At 42.3% G+C, this 23,038-nt stretch overlaps 1 protein-coding gene across 3 annotated transcripts in view; it reads left to right on the forward strand.

Moving 5' to 3' along the window:
• Positions 1-4,454: 4,454 nt before the first annotated feature.
• The window catches only part of LOC143277405 (uncharacterized), a 29,061-nt gene continuing 10,477 nt past the window's right edge, over positions 4,455-23,038 (forward strand). Inside the window, exons 1-8 of one of the 3 annotated variants that reach the window (XM_076582199.1) lie at positions 4,455-4,476; positions 7,848-7,936; positions 8,858-8,983; positions 11,342-11,526; positions 12,424-12,498; positions 15,353-15,749; positions 20,976-21,050; positions 21,517-21,594. In XM_076582199.1, coding sequence (XP_076438314.1) covers positions 11,487-11,526; positions 12,424-12,498; positions 15,353-15,749; positions 20,976-21,050; positions 21,517-21,594 — 665 coding nt within the window. In that variant the 5' untranslated portion in view covers positions 4,455-4,476; positions 7,848-7,936; positions 8,858-8,983; positions 11,342-11,486. Of the gene's footprint in view, positions 4,477-6,875; positions 6,926-7,847; positions 7,937-8,857; positions 8,984-11,341; positions 11,527-12,423; positions 12,499-15,352; positions 15,750-20,975; positions 21,051-21,516; positions 21,595-23,038 lie in introns of those variants that run through there. The other 2 variants (XM_076582198.1, XM_076582200.1) reach the window with 2 other exon arrangements.

Consider the following 23,038-nt stretch of genomic DNA (forward strand, 5'->3'; position numbering starts at 1 on the left):
GTTTCCATATCTCTCCAACTCTCCCTCCGTCTCTGTCTCCCACTCACTCTATGTCTTTCTCTCTCTCTGTGTGTGTGTGTGTGTGTGAGGGGGGGGGGGGGGGTCCAATTCTCTCTCTCTCTCTATCCCTCTGTCTCTTTCTCTCTCTGTCTCTGTTCCTTTCTCTCCCCCCACCACCCCCCACCCACACCTTTTCCCCACTCTCTCTCTCTCGCTCTGTCTCTCTGTCTGTCTCCGTCTCTCCTCTCCCCTTGTTTGATCTTGGATGGAAACTATCACTCTCTGTCTATCTGTCAGTCTGTCTGTCTGTCTGTCTCTCTTTCCACCCTTCATCTTTCTCTCTCTCTTTCTTTTCTGTTTCTCTCCTTCTCTCTGTCTGCGTGTCTTCTGTCAATTGTGTCTGTGTGTTTGAACCATGCATGCGTGAATGTGTGTGTGTGTGTGTGTGTGTGTGTGTGTGTGTGTGTGTGTGTGCGTGCGTGTGTGTGTGTGAGTTTCTCTGTCTCTGTCTCTCTCTGTCTCTCTCTCCGCTTTGTTTGATCTTAGATGGAAACGGTCGCCGTCTGAGTTGTGTGCTTTTGATGCTGGCTGTCCACCGTAGTTTAATCGTCTTCGCAGGAGGAGTACTAGACTTTTCAGCTGATTTAGTCGTAAGACTGATGTCTTGGGCGAGAATTGTCAGTGGTTGCTGTCTCTCTGTCTCTGCCTCTGTCTGTCTTTCTGTCTGTCTCTTTACGCCTTTGTCACTTTTTCATTGTTCCCATGTTCCCTGTCTGTGGCTGTTACGTCTCAGTCTCCTTCTCTGTTTGAATCTGTCTGTTGTGAAGAAGAAGAAGAAGAAGAAGAAGAAGAAGAAGAAGTGATTGCGTGATTGTGTGAGTGTGTGTGTGTGTGTGTGTGATTGTGTGTGTGTGTGTGTGAGTGTGTGTGAGAAAGAGAGAGAGAGAGAGAGAGAGAGAGAGAGAGAGAGAGAGAGAGATGGAGAAAATTAGATAATAAAATGAAAAAATGAAAAAGAACAAAAGTAAAATGAAGGGAAAAGCTGACATCAAACAACAAGGAGGAGGAGGAGAAGGGGGTGTGGGGGAAGAAGAAGAAGAAGAAGAAGAAGAAGAAGAAGAAGAAGAAGAAGAAAACCACTACAATCACTATCACCACTACACTACCCATCGCCTCCATCTTCACAATCACTACCACTACCATCACTATCACCACTACACTACCATCGCCCCCCATCTTCACAATCACTACCACCTCCACCACCACCACGGTCATCACCACCACCACTACACCACCACCTACAAAAAACCCACAAAAAACCCCACCATGGCTACCACTACCACCACTACAAACAACAAATCCAATAACAATATCAATAAAAACACCAAGAACGAGAAAAGGAGGGGAAAAAGAAGAAGGAAAAGGAGACAAAAATGAAGAAGAAAAAGAAGAAGGAAAAGGAGACGAAAATGAAGAAGAAAAAGAAGAAACCTAAGGTCTCTCACTGACTGGTTTATGTGTGATAAATCCTCCTCAGCGCCAAATATCTTGACGTTCTCAGTCACATGATTCTGTGTATGCCAAAACAACACCAATGTACTTGTTCATCTCTTCTTCTTCAATATGCACAAAGAACTTCAAATATTACCTGTTCATCTACTTATTAGATATAACACATTGATTCTTATGCATAAGATTGTTCATAACGCATGCCCACAATATTTAAAATCATTATTTTCTTTCCAGTTCCAACGTTAATCAGACAGAGCTATTGTCCCAAAGCCTAAAATTGATTTATTTAATATGAATCTCTCATTTAATGGAAGCATAGAATGGAACATGCTTCCAAAGAAATGGCAAATTCCAGCCATATCTCTCTTTAAAACTAACATAAGAATATTTTGATTAACCTACTCGCGGTCTTTTGCAAATGCTTGCTTGTACTCTGTTCAGCTGCCATGCCATGATGAATGAAAAATTGAATGTATGTGTGATCGTGCTAGCAAATGAAGAGTAAGTGCGTGTGTGTATTTGTGTGTGTTTGAGTGTGTGGGCGTGAATGTGTACGTATGTCTTTGTTTGCTTGTTTTATAATTGTGTGTGTGTGTGTGTGTGTGTGTGTGTGTGTGTGTGTGTGTGTGTGTGTGTGTGTGTGTGTGTGTGTGTGTGTGTGTGTGTGTTTGATCTTTTGTTAACTCACACGTTAACTCGTACGTTATTATTTGCAGTATGTATATCCTCATGTCATTAGGGCTGTAAAGCTGTTCACACACACACACACACACACACACACACACACACACACACACACACACACACACACACACACACACACACACACACAGTGTGTGTAAGTACGTACGTACATGTACTGTACCAAATGTTCTTTTCATCGTTTTGTTACCTTTAATAGACTATTCCAGTTACTATTCTTATTCGTCGTTCTTATGATTTGATTTTATTTCATTTTATTTCTTTATTTTTATGTTTTGTGTCGTTCTTTATTTCTATGTTTTGTGTCGTTAAATGGGCAGAATTGTAAAAAGGCCTTTGCTGTGTCTCTTGACCCATTAAAGATTCAATCAACCAATCTTCTTCGTTCGTGGCCTGTAGTTCCCACGTTCACTTGGGTGTACACGTGTGGGCTTTTACGTGCATGACCGTTTTTACCTCGCCATCTAGACAGCCATACTCCGTTTTCGGAGGTGGAGGTAATGGAGTAGGGGTGTATGCTGGGTATGTTCCTGTTTCCATAACCCACCGAACGCTGACATGGATTACAGGTTCTTTAACGTCCGTATTTGATCTTCTGCATGCATTATACACACGAAGCAGCAATAGAAAGGGTGCAAAGAAGAGCTACAAAATTAGTAAGTGAACTAAAAGACATGGATTATGGAGAAAGGCTGAGGCAACTGGACCTTCCATCACTGAAATATAGACGATATAGGGGAGATATGATCCAAGTATACAAAATCATATACAATTTAGATGATCTAAGAGTGGAAGATTTCTTTGAATTTAACACTGTTGAAAAAACACGAAGCTCTAGCAAAGATATATACCCAAAACATACTCGATTAAATGCCAAAACATACACTTTTACTAACCGCGTTATAAAATGGTGGAACCCACTAACAGAACTAACCAAAACAGCACCAACTCTTAACCAATTCAAGAATCTTCTGGACGCTGATATAAATGTAAAGATAAAAAAGTATGAATATGATGATTAAATTACTCGTAGGAAAATTGCCGCATGCAATGCAGACACTACTCAATGTTGACCTTCCTTCAGTGCAGGCCAGAAACAAGTTAGAACAGGTCAAGACCTACTTCAAAGCATTAGAAAACCCTCAAAACCCACTGCATGACGCAGTCAAAGAACCAAAAAGGCAGCCGTCTAGGACGAGGAAGATCATGGATGGGGCAAGCAGAAGACACAATCCAGCTAGTATGCCGACTACAAGACCTGAAAGAAACAAAAGAATGGGAGAAAAACCCCGAAAACCTCAGCCATCTATTCAACACAGCCATTTCACCCACTCTAGGAAGACATTGTCGGGAATGGCCAGAGGGCAAAACTGATGCGGAAGTGAAGCTACTCATAGAAGAAAACGGTAAAGAAGAGGACATCATCATATACACAGATGGCTCAGTCACCAAAGACCAGTCTGGTTGGGGATTCACTGCGAAACAAAATGGAAAAACAATTTGGGAAGAGAATGCTGCCTACAAAGTCACAACCTCCAGCCTAACGATGGAAGTTGAAGCTGCGACACATGCCCTCCAGTGGCTATCGTCCATCCATACACCCGGAAACCAACATGCCATGATTCTAACCAGGGAGAAATGCAAAGTATTCCACCTCGGAAAGAACAATCCACATTATGATTACTTAATACAAGAGAATGGATCAACTCGTGTACTGGATAGTACAACTGCTGAAAAGGCTCTGGGGGTCACATGGACCCAGAATTAAGCTTTGATACACATATAAGTAATATTGTGAAAAAAGGAAATCAAATTTCTGGTATGCTTTTGAGAAATATTGCAAAATAAGTCTTCTGAAATTATGGTTCCTTTATTCAAAGCTTTAGTTAGGCCCATAATTGAATACGGGAACTTGGTATGGTGCCCCTACTTAAAAAAAGCACATAAATATGATTGAAGGCATTCAACGCAGATTTACTAAGTGTATAACTGGTACTGGAGACCTTAGTTATGAGGAGCATCTAGCTTAAACTGCCCAGTCTAGAATTTGGGCAACTAAGAGGTGTTTGGTGTCATATACTGTACCATGTCAAACTGATGCAAACTAGGCCTATGGTTTGCTCTGTTTGGCCAAATTTCGCGCGGCTAACAGTGAAAAGACGCCCCTCTTAGTCTGGCCCGCTCTTAGCCAATCAAACGCCTCTAACAGCTATAAGCGCTGAATCATTCCTTTGGCCAAGGCTCTCCACGCCGTCTTGTCAGGTTTTCGCTCTGTCTCGTGTAACGCTTTTTTTGGCTATTAAGCGTTTTCATTTGGCCTTATTTTGTTGTATGCGGCTTGCATGTGTATTGTGCTTACATTCTGTGTACTCGTTTCGACTCGGCCCCCTCGATTTCTTCGTATTTTTCTACCTCTGAGTCGATCCTGTCTTTCCTTTCTCTGTTGGGGATCGTATTGTTCGCTGGGTGCTTACGCGCGGTACCATGCCTCGTTTGCCATCCTACGAAGGCAGGGATCATGATGCTGGCAGAGATACTCGCCAAGAGACTCTCCCAGGCCCGGAGCTCATGATTTCTCCCGATAGGGACCGCGGCGATGCGTCTGCAGACGCTGATCGCGGAGGGGACGCTCGTCCCGATAAAACGGTCATGAAGGGGACCGGGGGGAAAGGGATTCGAGCGTCACCTCCCGAAGTGTCCCAGCGCGAGGCGGGTGGAAGGGGGAGTAGCACGTCCTCTCTTGGTGGTGGGAACTCGCGGCTGGGTGCGGACTCCCAAGGGGAGGCCGCCCCCCGCCGTTACCCGGGTCCCCACACGGAGACGGCCCTCAGGGGCCCCAGTGCTGTTTCCCCTCCTCCCTTCTTGGTCGACCCCCCTCCCCCACCTCCTCCTGGGGGAGAAAAACAGTTGGTTCCGGGGGGGGGGACCTCCACTTAGCCCACCCCGGGCCAAGCCACCCCAGTCTCCCCACGGGAGGGGATTCTGGGCGCGTGGCAACCTGCTCTGCAGGTCTCCCCGCTATCCGGCCGGTCTCCCCTGCTGGGGGAGTCCCGCGCGTGTCAGGCAGTTCCGGGTAGTCAGACCGCCGGCCTTTCGGCCTGTCTGACACCCAAGTCGGACCTGACCTCCCTCTGACTTGGCCAGGTTTTTCCCTTCAACGAGGTCAAGGCACCAGTGACCCTTGGGGCTGGGGTCACGGGATGGCTGGTGCCCACGGGTGGTATCCCCCATTCTACCCGTACTGGGGTGCACCTATGGTGCATGCTGGGTTCCCAGGAGGACCAGGGACTAACCCCTGGTCCGCTCCCCACCGGACCCAACCCAGCACAGACCACAGAGTGACACACACAGCCCCGACAAGAGGGATTGACTCTTCGTTGGGCAGGTCGAGCTCCTGTGAAAAAAGGAAATCAAATTTCTGGTATGCTTTTGAGAAATATTGCAAAATAAGTCTTCTGAAATTATGGTTCCTTTATTCAAAGCTTTAGTTAGGCCCATAATTGAATACGGGAACTTGGTATGGTGCCCCTACTTAAAACAAGCACATAAATATGATTGAAGGCATTCAACGCAGATTTACTAAGTGTATAACTGGTACTGGAGACCTTAGTTATGAGGAGCATCTAGCTTAAACTGCCCAGTCTAGAATTTGGGCAACTAAGAGGTGATTTCACTGAAGTATTCAAGATCATGCACAGTATTTTTGATCCCTGCACTACCTCTTCCCTGTTCACCTTGGCTAAATTTGATACGACTTTGAGGGCACAGCTTCAAACTTGACAAGACAAACTTTGTCACTAACCAGTTCCACATTTTTATTTAAAAAAATTTTTTTTTACTAACCGTATTATTAATCTGTGAAATAACCTTTCCTCTGACACCATCAATGCATCATCAGTAAATCACTACTAAATGCCTTCAAAAACCAAATTGACAAAACTTTTAAGGACCATGTATTTTCCATTGATTGAAATCTTTATTGAGTCAGAAATAAATGTAGTATACACTATGCCTGAATAAACCTTGGAACAGTTCACTATATAGTGATCCAAAAGCACATTAATGGACATTATTATGAGGGCAAAAGGCTTCTAGCCTATAGCCAAATATTTCTGTAATATATTTTTCAAAATATTCTGTGCTCTTTGTTATTGGAGAAAGAGCCATAAAGGATATATATATATATATATATATATTTATTTTCTGAAAGGTAAATGATCAGTAGGTTTTCCTGCCCATGTAACAACTGATATATGCACTGACATTGTCGAGGGTGACTGATAATTTCCTCCAAAAACCGTAATTCAGGCATTGCCTTTCCTCAGGTGAGTTTATTATACAATGATATATTTATTATTTCATTCCAATATTTCTTTTGTTTTTGTTGTTTTGAAGTTAGATGACTGCTTTTTTTAGCTTTAACTGGACACACTTTGCTTAAGTTTTGATTTGTAGTGTGCGTGAACAGATAGTGTGGAAATGCATTATTTTCAGGCTGTGTCGTTTGAGTATGAAATAACATTACATTTGGTGTCATATACTGTACCATGTCAAACTGATGCAAACTAGGCCTATGGTTTGCTCTGTTTGGCCAAATTTCGCGCGGCTAACAGTGAAAAGACGCCCCTCTTAGTCTGGCCCGCTCTTAGCCAATCAAACGCCTCTAACTGAATCATTTCTTTGGCCAAGGCTCTCCACGCCATCTTATCAGGTTTTCGCTCTGTCTCATCTAACGCTTTTTTTGGCTATTAAGCGTTTTCATTTGGCCTTATTTTGTTGTATGCGGCTTGCATGTGTATTGTGCTTACATTCTGTGTACTCGTTTCGACTCGGCCCCCTCGATTTCTTCGTATTTTTCTACCTCTGAGTCGATCCTGTCTTTCCTTTCTCTGTTGGGGATCGTATTGTTCGCTGGGTGCTTACGAACATTACATTTAAAGTGGTACTAAGATCACCGGAAAGTATTTTACTGCTGATAACACTTTAGTTTTATCAGTAATTTCACAACGATAAATATTCCATTGTGTCCACGACTGTGACACTCTTTTCCTCGGGTTTCTTTCTGTCACGTGACTCTTTGACTGAGCAACTTCTGAGGTGTCTGTTGTCCTTTCTTCTCAGAATGTAAACATGTACATGGTTGCTCTTCAGTGTGGGTTTAAAAAAAATTTTTTTTTTTTACCCGGACTTTTTTGGGTCGACCACCGTTTTATTTTGTATATAAATTACACAATCAACTAAACAACATGGAAATAATCAAACCAATACTTGGCACTCCATAATAACTATATGTCATAGTAATCAGTAGCATTTATGGAATAAATACAACTTTTCATTTACAGATTTTGGGCTTGTTAAAAAAAAGAAAAAAAGAGAGAAAAAAAAGACAATAATATGGAAGGAATCCATATAATATCATATGATATATAATATCATATCATAAATCATGCAATCATGTGTACCAAACTTAGAATCAATCTTTTTTTTTTTCTTTTCTTTTTTTTTTTTTGTGGCCTCAGTTGCATGCAGGTCATGGAGCACCGGAACTTGGTGATTTTTTTTTTTTTTTTTTTTTGTGCTTTCACACGCCTTCATTGGCCAAAAGAACCAAAAACCTTTTTAATGTTTTGCAGAGCTCTGTGCTGAATAAGGATGACAGTGATGCAGCGGTTACTACTGTTTCAAGTGTTTGCGGTTTGTCTGATGTCAGCATCAGCACGTGGTAAGTCTCCGTAATTAATATATATATATATATATATATATAATATATATATATATATATATATGCTTTTTTGTGTCTAATTTGAGCACACACACACACAAAACACATACATACATACACTTACATACACACACATACATACACACACACACACACACACACACACACAGATATATATATATATATATATATATATATATCAGTGTTCCCAAAAACGTACATATGTGCGTAAATGACGCACAGATTTACAACTTTGACGCACAAAATTTTTACCCTGTGCGACAATGTGACGCACACTTTTTCCTGAAACTAACAAGCATCTTACGGCTTCCAGGAAAACCGCGAAGCACGCATCGTGGGCCTAAGCTTAGGCTAGTGCATAGCAGACGAAACTGAGCTGGCCAAAAACGTGTTAGAGTAACTTCTCTTGCCGATGCAGGCAAACGCTGTTTTGTGTTCATTAGTAGTGAGTATGGTTATGTGCTCATTATAAGTAGTTGACTGTGTTTTCATTGTATTCAAGCATTTCGAATGTCCTTGTTTGGAGAAGGTGTGGGTTTCTTTTCATTTTCATTGTACAATTGTCTTCATTGATTTTTTGTATGTTTTCCTGTTGACCCTCAGAAATGTGACAATGACCCTCAAAAATTCCAGTCAAAGGGTCACAGTGACCCTAAAAAAATCAGGCCCATTGGGAACACTGTATATATATATATATATATATATATATATATATATATTGCATAATGTGTTCTTGCTGTAACTGCTTATACATTATTCCATGCTTTTGATTTATGTTTACAGTCTGCTTTCCTTGCTATACTATAACTGTTGTCCACCCAAACAGCTCTTGTAAACTTGGTTATAAACTCATGAAGATATATATTCTATTAAATATTATTTTCCTGTTGCATGCCACAGCTATACCAGATGAAGCCTGCGAATCTGGCTTGGGACCCGATGGGAGAATATATGTGAGATACCGATTGAAAGAAAGCCTGAAAGGTTCCTTTATATACATCTTCACTGTGAAGGATGGAAAAAAAGGTGAGTACAGATTTTGAAAAAAGAAAGAAAAAAAAGTAAAAAAAAAAAACTTCAAAAAGAAAGCATGATGATAGAAGTTTGGATAATCTTTACCACACTTGAGTTGAAGGAAAGAAAAGAAAAACTATTGTTGTATATTTTTTCTTTTATTTATGTATTATCATATATAGTAGGAAATTGATATAATCTATGTTAAGTGCATATTTGATCCTCCGTCTTTATCTTAGAATTATACTGGGGAGAATACTGTTAATTATATATTTCTTCTTTTTTATATATATATATATATATATATATATATATATATATATATACAGGGTTCGTCACTAACGGGAGCGCTGAGCGGAACGCTCTGAAAAAACAAATTCGCTCTGGAAAATTCCTTGACTCAGAGCGCTTGCGCTCTTGATTTTGAAAAGACATAAGCATACACTACTGTATCTAAATTGTTATTCCATTGTCCATCACAAACAAGAGTCAAAAGCGCGATCGTTTTGCATTTACCGAAGTTTGAAAGCCGTCTGTTTACGTTTTGTTAGTTCAACCAGAAGTAGGCCTAGTGAATCAGGGGAGGCTATGCAAAAGAGCGCTCTTCAGACTTGAAGAGTAGAAAAGTGGAGCACACGATCGATTTCGCGGCCGTGCAAAATCAAATGCTGAAATATTCAGATGTCTCCGACTTTGACCCTCTTCCTTCTATCCATCATTGGTCTAAGTGTGGTCCAAGGAAGAGAAGGCCAAACTTTCAAAAGCGTCAGAAAACTGAGAAGCCGGAAAGAGAGAGTGAGAGTGAGGAGAATGGATTAAGTGACTCAAGTATCGAAGAGGAATTGATGTAAACAAGAATTAAAGGTGAGAAAATGAATTTATGTTTGAGACTTGTTGCTCTATGTTTTTAGTGTGCGCTCTTAGTTTTCAGTTCGCGCTCATCAAAATTCTGAAACTAGAGCGCAGGCGCTCATGTGAAAAAATGTTAATGACGAACCCTGATATATATATATATAATTCTTATTTTTATTTGTTATTATATGAAATGCATCTTTAATCCTTGGACTGTATCAGTGTAAGCTTCAATTATGAGGAAGTGGAGGGGTCATTATAATACGAAACATCCAGTCAGCAGGGGGAAAGGATTTTTGTATGGTATTCTGTTTCACTACTGCAGATTTATGTCTGGAATTCGGGTTGCTCTCTCTCTCTCTTGGGAGAACACATCGCCACAGTGCAGCACCTTCCATCTTCATTTATTTTATTTTTTGTCAGCAAATGTATTTGTTTTTTTACAGTATTTGCTATGGACAGCACACACACACACACACACACACACACACACACACACACACACAATGTATTCATTGGAGTTAATTTCACCACTAAATTTTACCAGGTACAACATGTTTGGTGCTTTGGGTTCCTTTACAAGTGCTAAGTATATGTACTTCACACGGGACCTTAGTTTATAGTTTGATAAGACTAGCGCGAAGACCACCATTCAAGGTCTAGCGGAGTGGGGAGTGAAAAAAAAAAAAAAAAAATCCTAGTCTGTATGGGAATCAAACTCTTAGACGCTCGCTTCCTAATTGTGTGTCTCCCTACTATTTGTATTTGTTGTATTTGTATTTCTTTTTATCACAACAGATTTCTGTGTGTGAAATTCGGGCTGCTGTCCCAGGGGAGAGCGCGTCGCTGCACTACAGCGCCACCCATTTTTAAAATTTTTTTTCCTGCACGCAGCTTTATTTGTTTTTCCTATCGAAGTGGATTTTTCTACAGAATTTTGCCAGGAACAACCCTTTTGTTGCCGTGGGTTCTTTTCCGTGTGCTAAGTGCATGCTGCACACAGGACCTCGGTTTATCGTCTCTTCCAAATGACTAGTGTCCAGACCACCACTCGAGGTCTAGTGGAGGGGGAGAAAATATCGGTGGCTGAGCCGTGATTCGAACCAGCGCACTCAGATTCTCTCGCTTCCTGGACGGACGCGTTACCTCCAGACCATCACTCCACTTCTTGGCTATCGCTTCATGTTCACTTGTGTACTGACAAACATTAGAGAAAGCAGATAATTGGATGCATCAGTACCAAAGATGAGAGAGCAGCCAGTGGAGGATGAAGAAAAGAACAAAAAAATCATTCCTAGATATCAGACAATGGTTATGAAATTTTTTTTTTAATTTACATTTTTTATTCATAAGGTGTTGTTTAAAGAAGAATGAAGTGGGCACATATGCGCATGCATAGACAGTTTGTTCAAACACACACACATACACACACACTCTCTCTCTCTCTCTCTCTCTCTCTCCCTCTCCCTCCCTCTCTCGCTATCTGTGGTAGATACATGTCGTTTTCACGTGTTGCAGATTCTAAGGTTAAGCAGCAGAGTGGAATACCACAAGAGGCGACAATGATATTGTGTCCAAGGAACCTGGGTGTGACATTAGCATCAGTGACAAATCCGTTACGTTCTACACTTCAGACACAACTGCCTCTGAGTTCATACTTGAGATGAACCCTGACACGATTACTTGTTGCCGGAGACTGCCGTGTGAGTGTTTGTTTTGTGAGGTGGTCAGTATTGTTGCTTCTTTTCCTGATGCTGCTGTATTTTTTTCTCTCTCTCATTCTGCCTCTCTCAGTCTGTCTGTCTGTCTGTCTCTCTTCTAGTTGTATATTTCTCAGTGGTTTTCACACGACCTTCCTCGGCAAAACCGATACAGGAAGGTGCTGGTTTGCACAGGCTTTGAGTGAACTGAGTTCATAACTGCATTGGTGTTGCGGGGCGGGGCCAAGGGCAGGCTCCAGGTTTCCAAAAAGTCAATCGTGTGCAGGAAGATCAATCCCCCGAGGTGCGTTCTGGACTAACTTTATTTTCAGCTGAAGCTGTTCTGTGTTGTAAGGGGAGAATGCAGTGCGGGTGGCATCAGTGGAAACTAATGAAATGCACGTCCACTGTATTTTTGGATGTGTCAGAATCATTCTACTGCATAGTGTTTTGCTGTCGCTTGCTGTCAGTGGGATTACTGTTAGATACACTCAATTCAATATTGTTTTGCTTGCGCCGGTAAAGTTAGGGTGTTGTAAACTAAAAGTTACAATCCAAGCAGTGTCCCACTTTTTGGCACCATTTTTACCACAACCACAGACAAAGTAAATTGTTTAAAAAAATCAGACAAACTTAATTGGTGGTGAAAAATGCTGTTTTGATGAACAAATATGTTGTCAAGCTCACTGAAATGAAAAGATAGATAGATAGATAAATAGATAGACAGATTGTGTGTGTGTATGTGTGTGTGTGTATGTGTGTGTGTGTGTGTGTGTGTGTGTGTGTGTGTACACGTGTGTGTGTGTGTGTGTGTGTACACGTGTGTGTGTGTGCACATAGACATTGTAGCATCGATGTTACATTTTTTTTTTCTTTTCATATCTTATCTGTTTTGATTAGCATCTACAGCTGTAACACAAGGACCAAAGACACCAGCAGACACTGTGGAACCACCGACATCTATAACTCCTGCAGGTCAGTGCAGAGATTTAGGGTGCACCTGCACCGGAAGGAGACAGGTAGCGGGGATGGGTTGCCACAGAGCAGCGGCTACCCTCTTCCTTCCTTCCTTCCCTTTTTTCTTTCTTTTGAATTATCTTTCCTGCATGCGGCTTCATTTGTTACTCTATCAAAGTGGATTCTCCTATTTTGTTTCCTATTTTCCTATATTTTGCCAGGGACAATTTTTTGTTGCCATGGGTTCTTTTACACGGGCTCTTTCCTGAAAAATAAAATCTTTCCTGCATGCAGTTTCATTTGTTACACTGTCAAAGTGGATTTTGACTGTTACACACTCCTACAAACAGAGAATCACTGGAAATTTCATCCTCTTTTTTTTTTCCACTATATTTTGCCAGGGACAATCCTGTTATTGCCATGGGTTCTTTTACATTGGTTCTTTCTTTCTTTGAAAAAAAGAGACTCTTTCCTGTGTGCAGTTTCATTTGTTACACTAACGAAGTGGATTTTCCTGTTTCCTATATTTTGCCAGGAACAATCTTTTGTTGCCATGGGGTCTTTTACATGTATGGGTTCTTTCCTCTTTTTTTGTTGTTGAAAATATCTTTCCTGTGTGCAGTTTAATTTTTTAAACTATCAAAGTGGATTTTCCTTTTCCCACAATATTTTGCCAAGGACAATCCTTTTGTTGCCATGGGTTCTTTTACACGGGTTATTTCCTTTTTTTTGAAAAATTTTCTCTTTCCTGTGTGCAGTTTCATTTGTTACACTGTCAGAGTGGATTTTCACTGTTGCATGCTCCTACAAACAGAAAATCACTGAAAATTTCATCCTTGAATGTGAGTGCCAGGAATTTTTTTGAGCAAATTCCAGTGTTTCTGGTCTCTCGGTTACCTGAAAATCAAATGTAATTCTTCTGAATAAACATGGTACATGCGTCATGTTTTGTATACATTTTTGTCTCCGTTTAATGTCCATTGACTTTCAATGATAATTGAGGTGCAGTGTAAATGTATGTATTGTGTACATGCTTGCATACATGCGCATGCATGTGTAAACATGTATGTGTGTACATATTTTTGCTTTTCTTTGATGTTTTTAAAAAAATGTTTTTTTCTTTTAAATTCTTTTATGAAGCACTAGCAGTAAGTATGATAAATAGCAATAAAAAGGGGTGTTTGGGGGGGTGGGGTGGGGGGGATATCACTGTTTGATTGAATCAGTCAAACCCAAAGGCAGGGCACTAAAGTTTAAATTCAAGTCATGGTACAATATTGATCTTATGGAATGTACAGGCACACACAGTCTCCGTGGGTTCCAAATTGCATCCACCCTCAGGCTGTTACCAGTATGTATGGAATAGACCAGAAAGAAGACATAATATAGAATAGAAGTAGATAAAAACAAGATAAAGAAAAAAAGTTATTATATCAGTAAAATTAAATTGACTGAAGTAAATAAACAAACAAAAAACAACACAAAAAAATGAAGTAAATTATAGAAAAAAATGAAATCAAAATAGAATGAAGTCGTTTTTATCATGTTGTTTGAACACACACACACACACACACACACACACACACACTGTGACACGGAACATACACAAGCCTCATCAACAATATTGCACACACATACACACACACACTCGCACACGAAGCATAATCAAGCCTTATCAACAATATATCCATTGAAAATTATTTACATGTAATGATATCATTTTATTATTGTGAAAAAAAAAGTTGTTTTAGCAGTTTTGAATAGTGTGTGTGTGTGTGTGTGTGTGTGTGTGTATACACATTGTGTGTGTATACACTCTAAGTGTATCTCTCTTTCGATATATATATATATATATATATATATATATGTAGAGAGAGAGAGATTCAGATTATTTATTCATTAATAGGCCTTGGCCCCTTATGAAGGGGTAAGTGACAATATAAGTAATAACAAACAAAATGAAAATATATAACCAACCATAATAAGTACACATATTACATAAACGCTGCAATGAAGTACAACATCTTAAGATGTCACGATATCCCGAAATTGAAATGCCTGGTGTAAAAACAGTGCCAGATTCCATATATCAGCAAGTCTCGTGGATAACAATAATAAACTCAGTTTGAATAAACATGGCTGTCGATGGTACTTAGGTGGTATATATTTTTCTCTAATTCTACAAAGAGCTGGACAACGAAAAACAAAATGTACCTCCTCGTCTTTGTCTTCTTTACATAGTGGGCAAATTAAATCATTGTCAGTAAAATCTCTGTATAGATCTATAGTAATGTGTAGCTAAATCTGACACACCTAACCTAAATCTTGTTGTTACATACTTCAAATACATGTCCATGTTACATACCAAGTACTGTTTAACATCATGTGTATGTCCAAAAGTTCTGTACAAACTAAATCTTTCACTATTTTGAATATGGTAATTCCAGTCCTGCCATCTACAATCAATCAAGCGTTGCCAGAAAAGTCTTACAAACTGATTTATACTACCAACACCTTGATTCAGCCATACATCACCAAATCCAGATCTAAATAAACAAATACGTGCATCTGTGACCCAATTTCTCTTTCCCCTAATATCTATCTCATACAACATTTTGTAAGCTCTATAAGGTATTCTATAATCTTCCATTTGTAACAAGCCAATAACGTATACACTGTATAGCAGAGTTAATATATATCGGATGTCTATTTGTTTCACCATAAATAAGATCATTAGGTGTACACAGATCTGCGCCTAGAAATTTCTTTAACGCAAACAAGTGCACAGATTCACATTCCAACGCGGCTTTATGCAGACCCCAGAGAGAGAGAGAGGATGACATATATATTTTGTGTGTGTGTGTTGCTACAGATTCACAAGAATTGAAGGACTGTAGGAACCAAATTGCAAAACTGACTGAGGAGAACAGAAAGGTGGTTGAGGAGAACAGAAAGCTGGCTGAGAACAGAAAGGTGGTTGAGGAGAACAGAAAGCTGGCTGAGGAGAACAGAAAGGTGGTTGAGGAGAACAGAAAGCTGGCCGAGCAGTACAGAAAGCTGGCCGAGCAGTACACAAAGCTGGCCGAGCAGTACAGAAAGCTGGCCGAGCAGAAGCTGGCCGAGCAGAACACAACGCTGGCTGAACAGAACACAAAGCCGGCTGAGGAGTACACAAAGCTGGATGAGCAGAACACATCAATTGGCGCAAAGGAAATCTTATCATTTGTGTTGGGTTGCATTGTTGGTGCGTTGATTTGTGGACTAATATGGTAAGTGATTCTCTCTCTTGCTCTCTCTCTGTCATATCTTTTTGACTCGGTCTCAGTGTCTTGTCTCAATCTGTTTCTGTTTCTCCTCTTCCCCCCCCCCTCTCTCTCTCTCTCTTTCTGTTTTTCTGTCAGTCTGTCTCCCAGTCTCTGTCTTTTTATCTCTTTCTTGTAGTTCCACTGTCTGTGTCTACCTGTCTCTTATTTCTCACCCTCTCTCTTCTTGTGTGTGTGTCTGTCACCCCATCTGTCTGACTGTCTGTCTGCCTGAGACTGTCTGTCTCTGTCTGTCTGTCCGTCTGTCAGTCTCTCCAACTCTTTTCCTTCTCTCAAAGCTTTGCAGCCTGTAAGGTTTGTTGGAGCAGAGGAGTCTCGCAGGCTTCATCGCAGCCGTTATGGCTGAACTGTCGCCTCCAGCAAATTGTCACCGGCATGAGATCAGCTGACATGAAAAAATCAGCTGTTAGCAAACATGCTCTGAATCGTGGCTGGCCAAATTCTGCACTTATCTCCACAACCACTGCTTTATTGTTGTTTTCTTCGCTGGCGGTTCATGACGTGGATAGTCTGTATTCTTCTTCTCCCTGATGGGTGGAATAGCCAAGTGGTTAAAGAGTTGGCCTTCCAATCTGAGGGCCCTGGGTTCAAATCTCATTTAACGGTGCCTGGTTGGTAAAGGGTGGAGATTTTTCCACTCTTCCAGGTCAACATTGGTGCAGACCTGCTAGTGCCTGTATCCCCTTTCTGTGTATACGCAAGCAGAAGATACAGATATGCATATTAAAGATCCTGTAATCCATGTCAGCGTTCGGTGTGTTATGGAAACGAGAACATACCCAGCATGCACACCCCCAAAAATACAGTATGGCTGCCTACAGGTCGGGGTAAAAATGGTCATACATGTGTTATAGTGTGCCAGCAGTGTCACCTTCCACCACCCACACTCTGTCCCCCTTCCCTCCCCATCCCTTCACCCCCCCTCCCTTCCTCCCCCCCGCCTTTGGTCAGCGACACCACGTCACCGATCCCAGCTGTTGAACCATGTGTGGTTATGTGATGTCTGCCGCAATCCCTGTGCTGAATTAGATGTCAGCATGTTGGAAACGTGCCAGTGTTGGCATGTCGGAACATTGCAGTAATGCGGTCTGTCTTTCAAGCCATACCCCCCCCCTCTCCCGCCCCCCTTTCCCTCTCTTTGTGACGTAAACGGGTGAACTTGTCATCATAGAATGTGTATAGAAACAGGTCTTGAAGGGAGCGAATCAGATCAATCTGTTGAACTGGACAAATTGGGATTAAGCAGTGAATCTGTCAGTCATTCACATAGTGACACTAGGACAAGCAAAGATTCGTTATTTCAGGTCAACTACTTGGGGGAGTGAGTGTTGTAGCTTGCATTAGTATGCACAGTATGTTGTGGGAAGGGATAAAACCAGTCAGCACAGCCAGTTCTTAGCTGTCTCCCAGAAAAAAAACTGACGGACACAGGCTGGCTGACTGATCCGTGATGTTAGGTGCAAGGAAATCCTTGTTGGGCTGTGAGTATATGACTTGTAATGGTTTTATGTTATGTTGATAACTTAGCTGTGTTGGGAAACTATGTTTTGTGTCAGTGGAACAGCCAGTTTAAGTTGATCTTGTGGCTTGTGGAAAGAAAAGGGGTTAATGTGTGAAATCTAACCACTAAGTGAGGGAAGTACTGGCCAATATCTTTTGAGCCCCTACCCCCCTCCCTCTTCTGTTTTGTTACAGATATCTTGTTCTGTATTTTTGATGTATTACTTACTTGTTTTGTATATAGCAGGTGGTGTTGGTTCAGTGTAAACTGAACAGATCTGTAGGCTAACACATTGTCAGTGGTGTTGAGGGTTTTTCATGTGTGTGTGTGTGTGTGTGTGTGTGTGTGTGCACATGGAGGTAACAGCAAGTGTTGTGGAACACATGGTTGATTTGTTGGTAGTTGTGGTAACATGTGTAGGACACTAGGAGTTGTGCTATGTGTCAGTGGTTTACTTTGTTCAAAGTGGGAAGGAACATTGTAATGTGGTTAATGAGTTGATTAACAAGGAGAGCACTGAGGGTCAGTGCTATGTTGTTGCAGATAGATGTTTACCAGAGATATGTTGGAAGTAATGATTTCCACACAAGTACTGCTATTGGTGTGAGGAGAGAGAGTGAGTGAGTGTATGCAACATCAGTCGATCCTATATCCCCCTGTACGCTCCCCTCTCTCTTGGAATCAAACGAACCCCATTCAGTTTTTACACATGTGAAAGCCCACTCGTGTAAGTAAGAGTGAATGGGGGAGTTGCAGCCCACAAACCAAGAAGTTCTTCCTTAACTCTGTAAAGAGTGAGTCGTTTTGGACACCACCAAGACAGACTGCTCTCCAGATTCCTCTAGGTCTCTCCGTTTCCAAGTCCGAGTCACTACAAAAGGTTTTTTCCTGTCTATTCTGCACTATTTGTCAGTCGAGCAAACTTTTTTTTTGGTTTATTTGTTGTTTTGTTTACTTTTTGTTTGTTTTTGTCTTCCCCCTATTTCCTTCCCTTAACACTTCCTTGGAGCATTGTTTTTGCAAGGCCACTGAATTTGTTTTATATGGCCGTACCCTGTAGTTTCTTAACTGATGTCAGCAGATGTTCTTATGGTCCAGTGTGATGCGCTTGGCACACACGTTCATTGGTGATATGATCAGCGTATCGGGAGTTCAGTATCTTGCGATAATTCCTCATTTCCATGGTTTGGATTCTTCTTTCCGAATCCGCCTGTGTTATGTCATTTAAACGTATTGTCTTAACTTTCCGTCATACTTGATACAAGATGATGTTTTTGCAACAGAAGACAGGTTCTTTCGGAATTGATAGCATTTAATAAGTTTGCATCTTTGTGGTGTGATGTTTCTCCGAAGTCAGTTGTGCGTTCGAGTGTCTCAGTCTCTCTCTCTGTCTCTGTCTCTCCCTCACTTCATCAACACAGTGATATAAGGAGCAACAATGCAGCATTTACTGCCCTGTAGTAACCAATGATCTGTCATCAGTACACTGACTTGTTTTCGATCACCCCCGAAAATGGAGTATGGCTGCTTACATGGCTTGGTAAAAACGGTCATGTATGTAAAAGCCCACTCGTTTCTGCATACGAGTGAACATGGGAGTTGCAGCCCATGAATGAAAGAAGACAAAGAAGTCTTCGATCGATGACAGTATGGCAGAGACGACATGGCAGTTCAGCTGGTAAGCACAACTTCGCCAAGAAGCGCGCACAGAGTGGGCTGTGTCGCCAGTGGCTATGAGGTCACTGTGGGTGACACGTGTGCTGCTGCCAACATTCTTCCTTCTGGTGGTGATGGCAAGGACCAGCTGGTCGGCCAGTCCCACCACCTGAGACGTACAGAAGTAACAGTTTGTGATGCAGCGGTTGTGACCTCCATCTTAGTTCAGGTGTGACAGTATCAGGTTGACCCCCGGGCCCCCCCCCCCCCACTCCCCACCCCCTCCCCCAGCCCTCCCTTTCCCCAACCACCCTGGGATAACTCTGGGTCAGCCCCCAGTGTCGTTTGTGGCTTGTCTTCCCTGCCCCTCGCATCTCCAACCCCACTCCCCTCACCCTCAACTTGATTTGAAATTACCCCCTTTTCTATGGGATTAATCAAAGCTGTTTGAAAATGAAGGGGCCTGGGGGTCGTTCGGGGCTACTGTCTGCTGACTCCTCCACACCCCCAACTCCCCCTTGGAACTTAACTCAGTTTACACCACGGGCTCCTCCACACCCCCAACTCCCCCTTAGAACTTAACTCAGTTTACACCACGGGCTCCTCCACACCCCCAACTCCCCCTTAGAACTTAACTCAGTTTACACCACGGGCTCCTCCACACCCCCAACTCCCCCTTAGAACTTAACTCAGTTTACACCATGGGCTCCTCCACACCCCCAACTCCCCCTTAGAACTTAACTCAGTTTACACCACTGGCTCCTCCACACCCCCAACTCCCCCTTAGAACTTAACTCAGTTTACACCACGGGCTCCTCCACACCCACAACTCCCCCTTAGAACTTAACTCAGTTTACACCACGGGCTCCTCCACACCCCCAACTCCCCCTTAGAACTTAACTCAGTTTACACCACGGGCTCCTCCACACCCCCAACTCCCCCTTAGAACTTAACTCAGTTTACACCACGGGCTCCTCCACACCCCCAACTCCCCCTTAGAACTTAACTCAGTTTACACCACGGGCTCCTCCACACCCCCAACTCCCCCTTAGAACTTAACTCAGTTTACACCACGGGCTCCTCCACACCCCCAACTCCCCCTTAGAACTTAACTCAGTTTACACCACAGCTGCATGCCTGCTACAACTCCCCCTGGACCAGCACGACATGAGACCACTGCAGTAAAAAAAAAAAAAAAAAAAAAAAAAGTAATGTGGTTCACAAAAAAGGAAAAAAAAAATCGATGGAGAATTGCGGTTGAACAAAGCTTCGTTTTCATACTTCCAGAATCTGTAAATGGCTCAGTTTAGAATGCTAACTGTACCAAGCAAGAATAAACGAAATAAGAATAGTGCGTTGGTACGTTGGTACGGGGGTGTGTGGGGGTCAGTTCTGATGAGTTGAACTTTTCCCACTTGGAGTCCATTCCAGGCTAGCCTACATAGACCCCAGAACCCCAGAGTTGACCTGTGTTAGCCAGATTGGTCCCCAAGTAAAAACCACTGGGGGTATGCTCGTAATAAGTAACAGGCTGGTTTACCGGGAGTACTGTCTGTCATTTTCGTTAATGTCTCTCAAAATGTGATGTCCAGTCCAAAACATGTTCACCAACAGTTACAGCTGGCAGTCACTGCCCTTTGAAACTCTGAAAGATCTTCACCGATGGAGATTTTGCTGACAGTATGCTGCAGACTGCAGCCGAGTTGGTCTTTGATGTCTGTACTTTTGTGTGGGGGATTAGTAAGCGTGTAAACAGGGCTGACAGACCCTGATGAGTTGAAATTGGAAAGACTGTACATTATTACCAATATATCTATCTACCTCTATCCCCTTATCCCCCCCCCCCCCCTCTCTCTCTCTCTCTCTCGATATATATATATATATATATATATATATAGAGAGAGAGAGAGAGAGAGAGAGAGAGATAGATAGATAGATAGATAGATATTATATGTAGAGAGCTCTTGGGTTTAAAAACATGGGCATTTCTATTAAGTTGCTTTTATGTATTTCAGTGTGGTGTGTTTCATCTGGAAAAACCATAAAGCTGTCCAGAAGACCAGTAATGCCAGCGGAGAAGAAACAGAATGGTATGTTCCTGTGGTCTGTTTCTTTTCTCCTTCGTGCAGGCGCACGAGGATACACACACACACACACACACGCAGAGCCCCCCACACACACACAGAGCCACACACACACACATACACACACACACACATAGGTGGAAAGGATGAGAGGGACACGAATGCTTGTTTGCTTTTATTTTTTTCCCCCTGATATGAAGATGGTTCCCATGACACCAGCTGAACGATAGGGCATGCAAATACCTCTTCTGCTCCACAACTTGTATCGGACTTGTCTGCCTTTCAGTCTCTCTCTGTTTCTGTCTCTGCTTCCCTCTCTCTCTCTCTCTCGATATATATATATATATATATATATATATATATATATAGAGAGAGAGAGAGAGAGAGAGAGAGAGAGAGAGATATTATATGTAGAGAGCTCTTGGGTTTAAACACATGGGCATTTCTATTAAGTTGCTTTTATGTATTTCAGTGTGGCGTGTTGTGTCAACCGGAAAAACCATAAAGCTGTCCAGAAGACCAGTAATGCCAGCGGAGAAGAAACAGAACGGTATGTTCCTGTGGTCTGTTTCTTTTCTCCTTCGTGCAGGTGTGCGAGGACACACACACACACGCACACACACACAACAGTGACTTGTGATTGCTGAGATTTCCTTGCAGATGGAGTACGCTGGCTCTTAAGAGTACTTGTCAGAGGAATTCAGGACCAATCATACATTTTCCTTTTGGGAGTCACTCATTTTCTTTTCAGTCTGAAACCATTTAACAAACTTTGGTGTCATATACTCGATCGTGTCAAACTGATGCAAACTAGGTCTGTTGGTTTGCTCGGTGTTGTCCAAATTTTGTGGCTAACACAGTACCGAGACACCTCTACCAAACCTGTCGTCTGCCCAGTCAGAACAATTTCCAGTCTAAAGTGCAAATCTTCTTATCATAGTTTTAGTAATGCTGTTGCTCTTGGGCTTAATTGGTAGAACTTTACTCTTGTGTCTGTTCTCTTGTTGTCTGATTTGTGTTGTGACAGAAAAAGTGTGTTTATGTTGTCTTCATTTTCGTAATTTTCTTGGTGGTGGTGGTAGTGTTGTTGTTGTAATAGTGATATATGGGGCTTAATTAGTGGTTGCTCCAGTGTTTCTCATGATGTCTGCAGGATCTGTTGCTGGTCCCTCATCATGCTCCCTCTCCTGTCTCGGCCAGTGTCACTCTCAGAACTTGGGCTGGGTGAGATCATACGTTGGCCACCCGCTGGTCTTTTGGAAGTCTCTTCAGCCTATTGAAGCCTCCCTGCACAGGGTCTGCCCGCCGCAGGAAGAAGGCCTGAGAGTCCCAGTTTATCAGTCGCAGGGCTGACAGACAGGGAGGTTACCTCCTACTTGGCTCACCACACTTCCCTCGGTCATTGTAGGTTGAGAGGCCTGGGTTCCTCCCAGTGTGACTCTACCCAAGAGGCAGCGGCAAAGTTGACAAGTCTCAGCGGTGCAAGTCTCTTCCCTTTGAGGGTTCCACTCTGTGGGAGGACAAGCCAAAACTCCACACCCCTAACAGTTCAGCTAGAATAAGCCAGTGTGCCCACTAACTTGAACAGAGCTCAACTTGACCAAGGAGGCCAGATACTCTTACCACCGTGGTGAAGAGGAAACGGGTGAAGGCAAGACCGAAAGGGATGGCTGAGATTGGAAGATCTTGTGTCCCATGAGAACTACATTTCTGCATTCATTCTGAAAGCCTGCTCTCAGGCCCAGAGAGATAATAGCTGCTTGAATGCGAGAGCACCTGGGGTGTGGGCCATTGCCACTGGGGCAGCCTTTTAGCACTCTGTGCCTCTTTGGCATGTTCTGGAGGCAGCATGCTGACATTCATATTCCCCTCATCATCTGTTGTTGTTTTTATGGATTTCCAAATGACCAGGGCTGGTGTTTCCAAGGGAATTTCCTTTGTCATTTCTAACACAGCTGTTACTGTTTCCAAGGATACTTGTGTGAAACAAAAAG

This window comes from Babylonia areolata, chromosome 34, assembly GCF_041734735.1.
Source record: "Babylonia areolata isolate BAREFJ2019XMU chromosome 34, ASM4173473v1, whole genome shotgun sequence".
In the NCBI taxonomy this organism is placed as follows: Eukaryota; Metazoa; Mollusca; class Gastropoda; order Neogastropoda; family Buccinidae; genus Babylonia; species Babylonia areolata.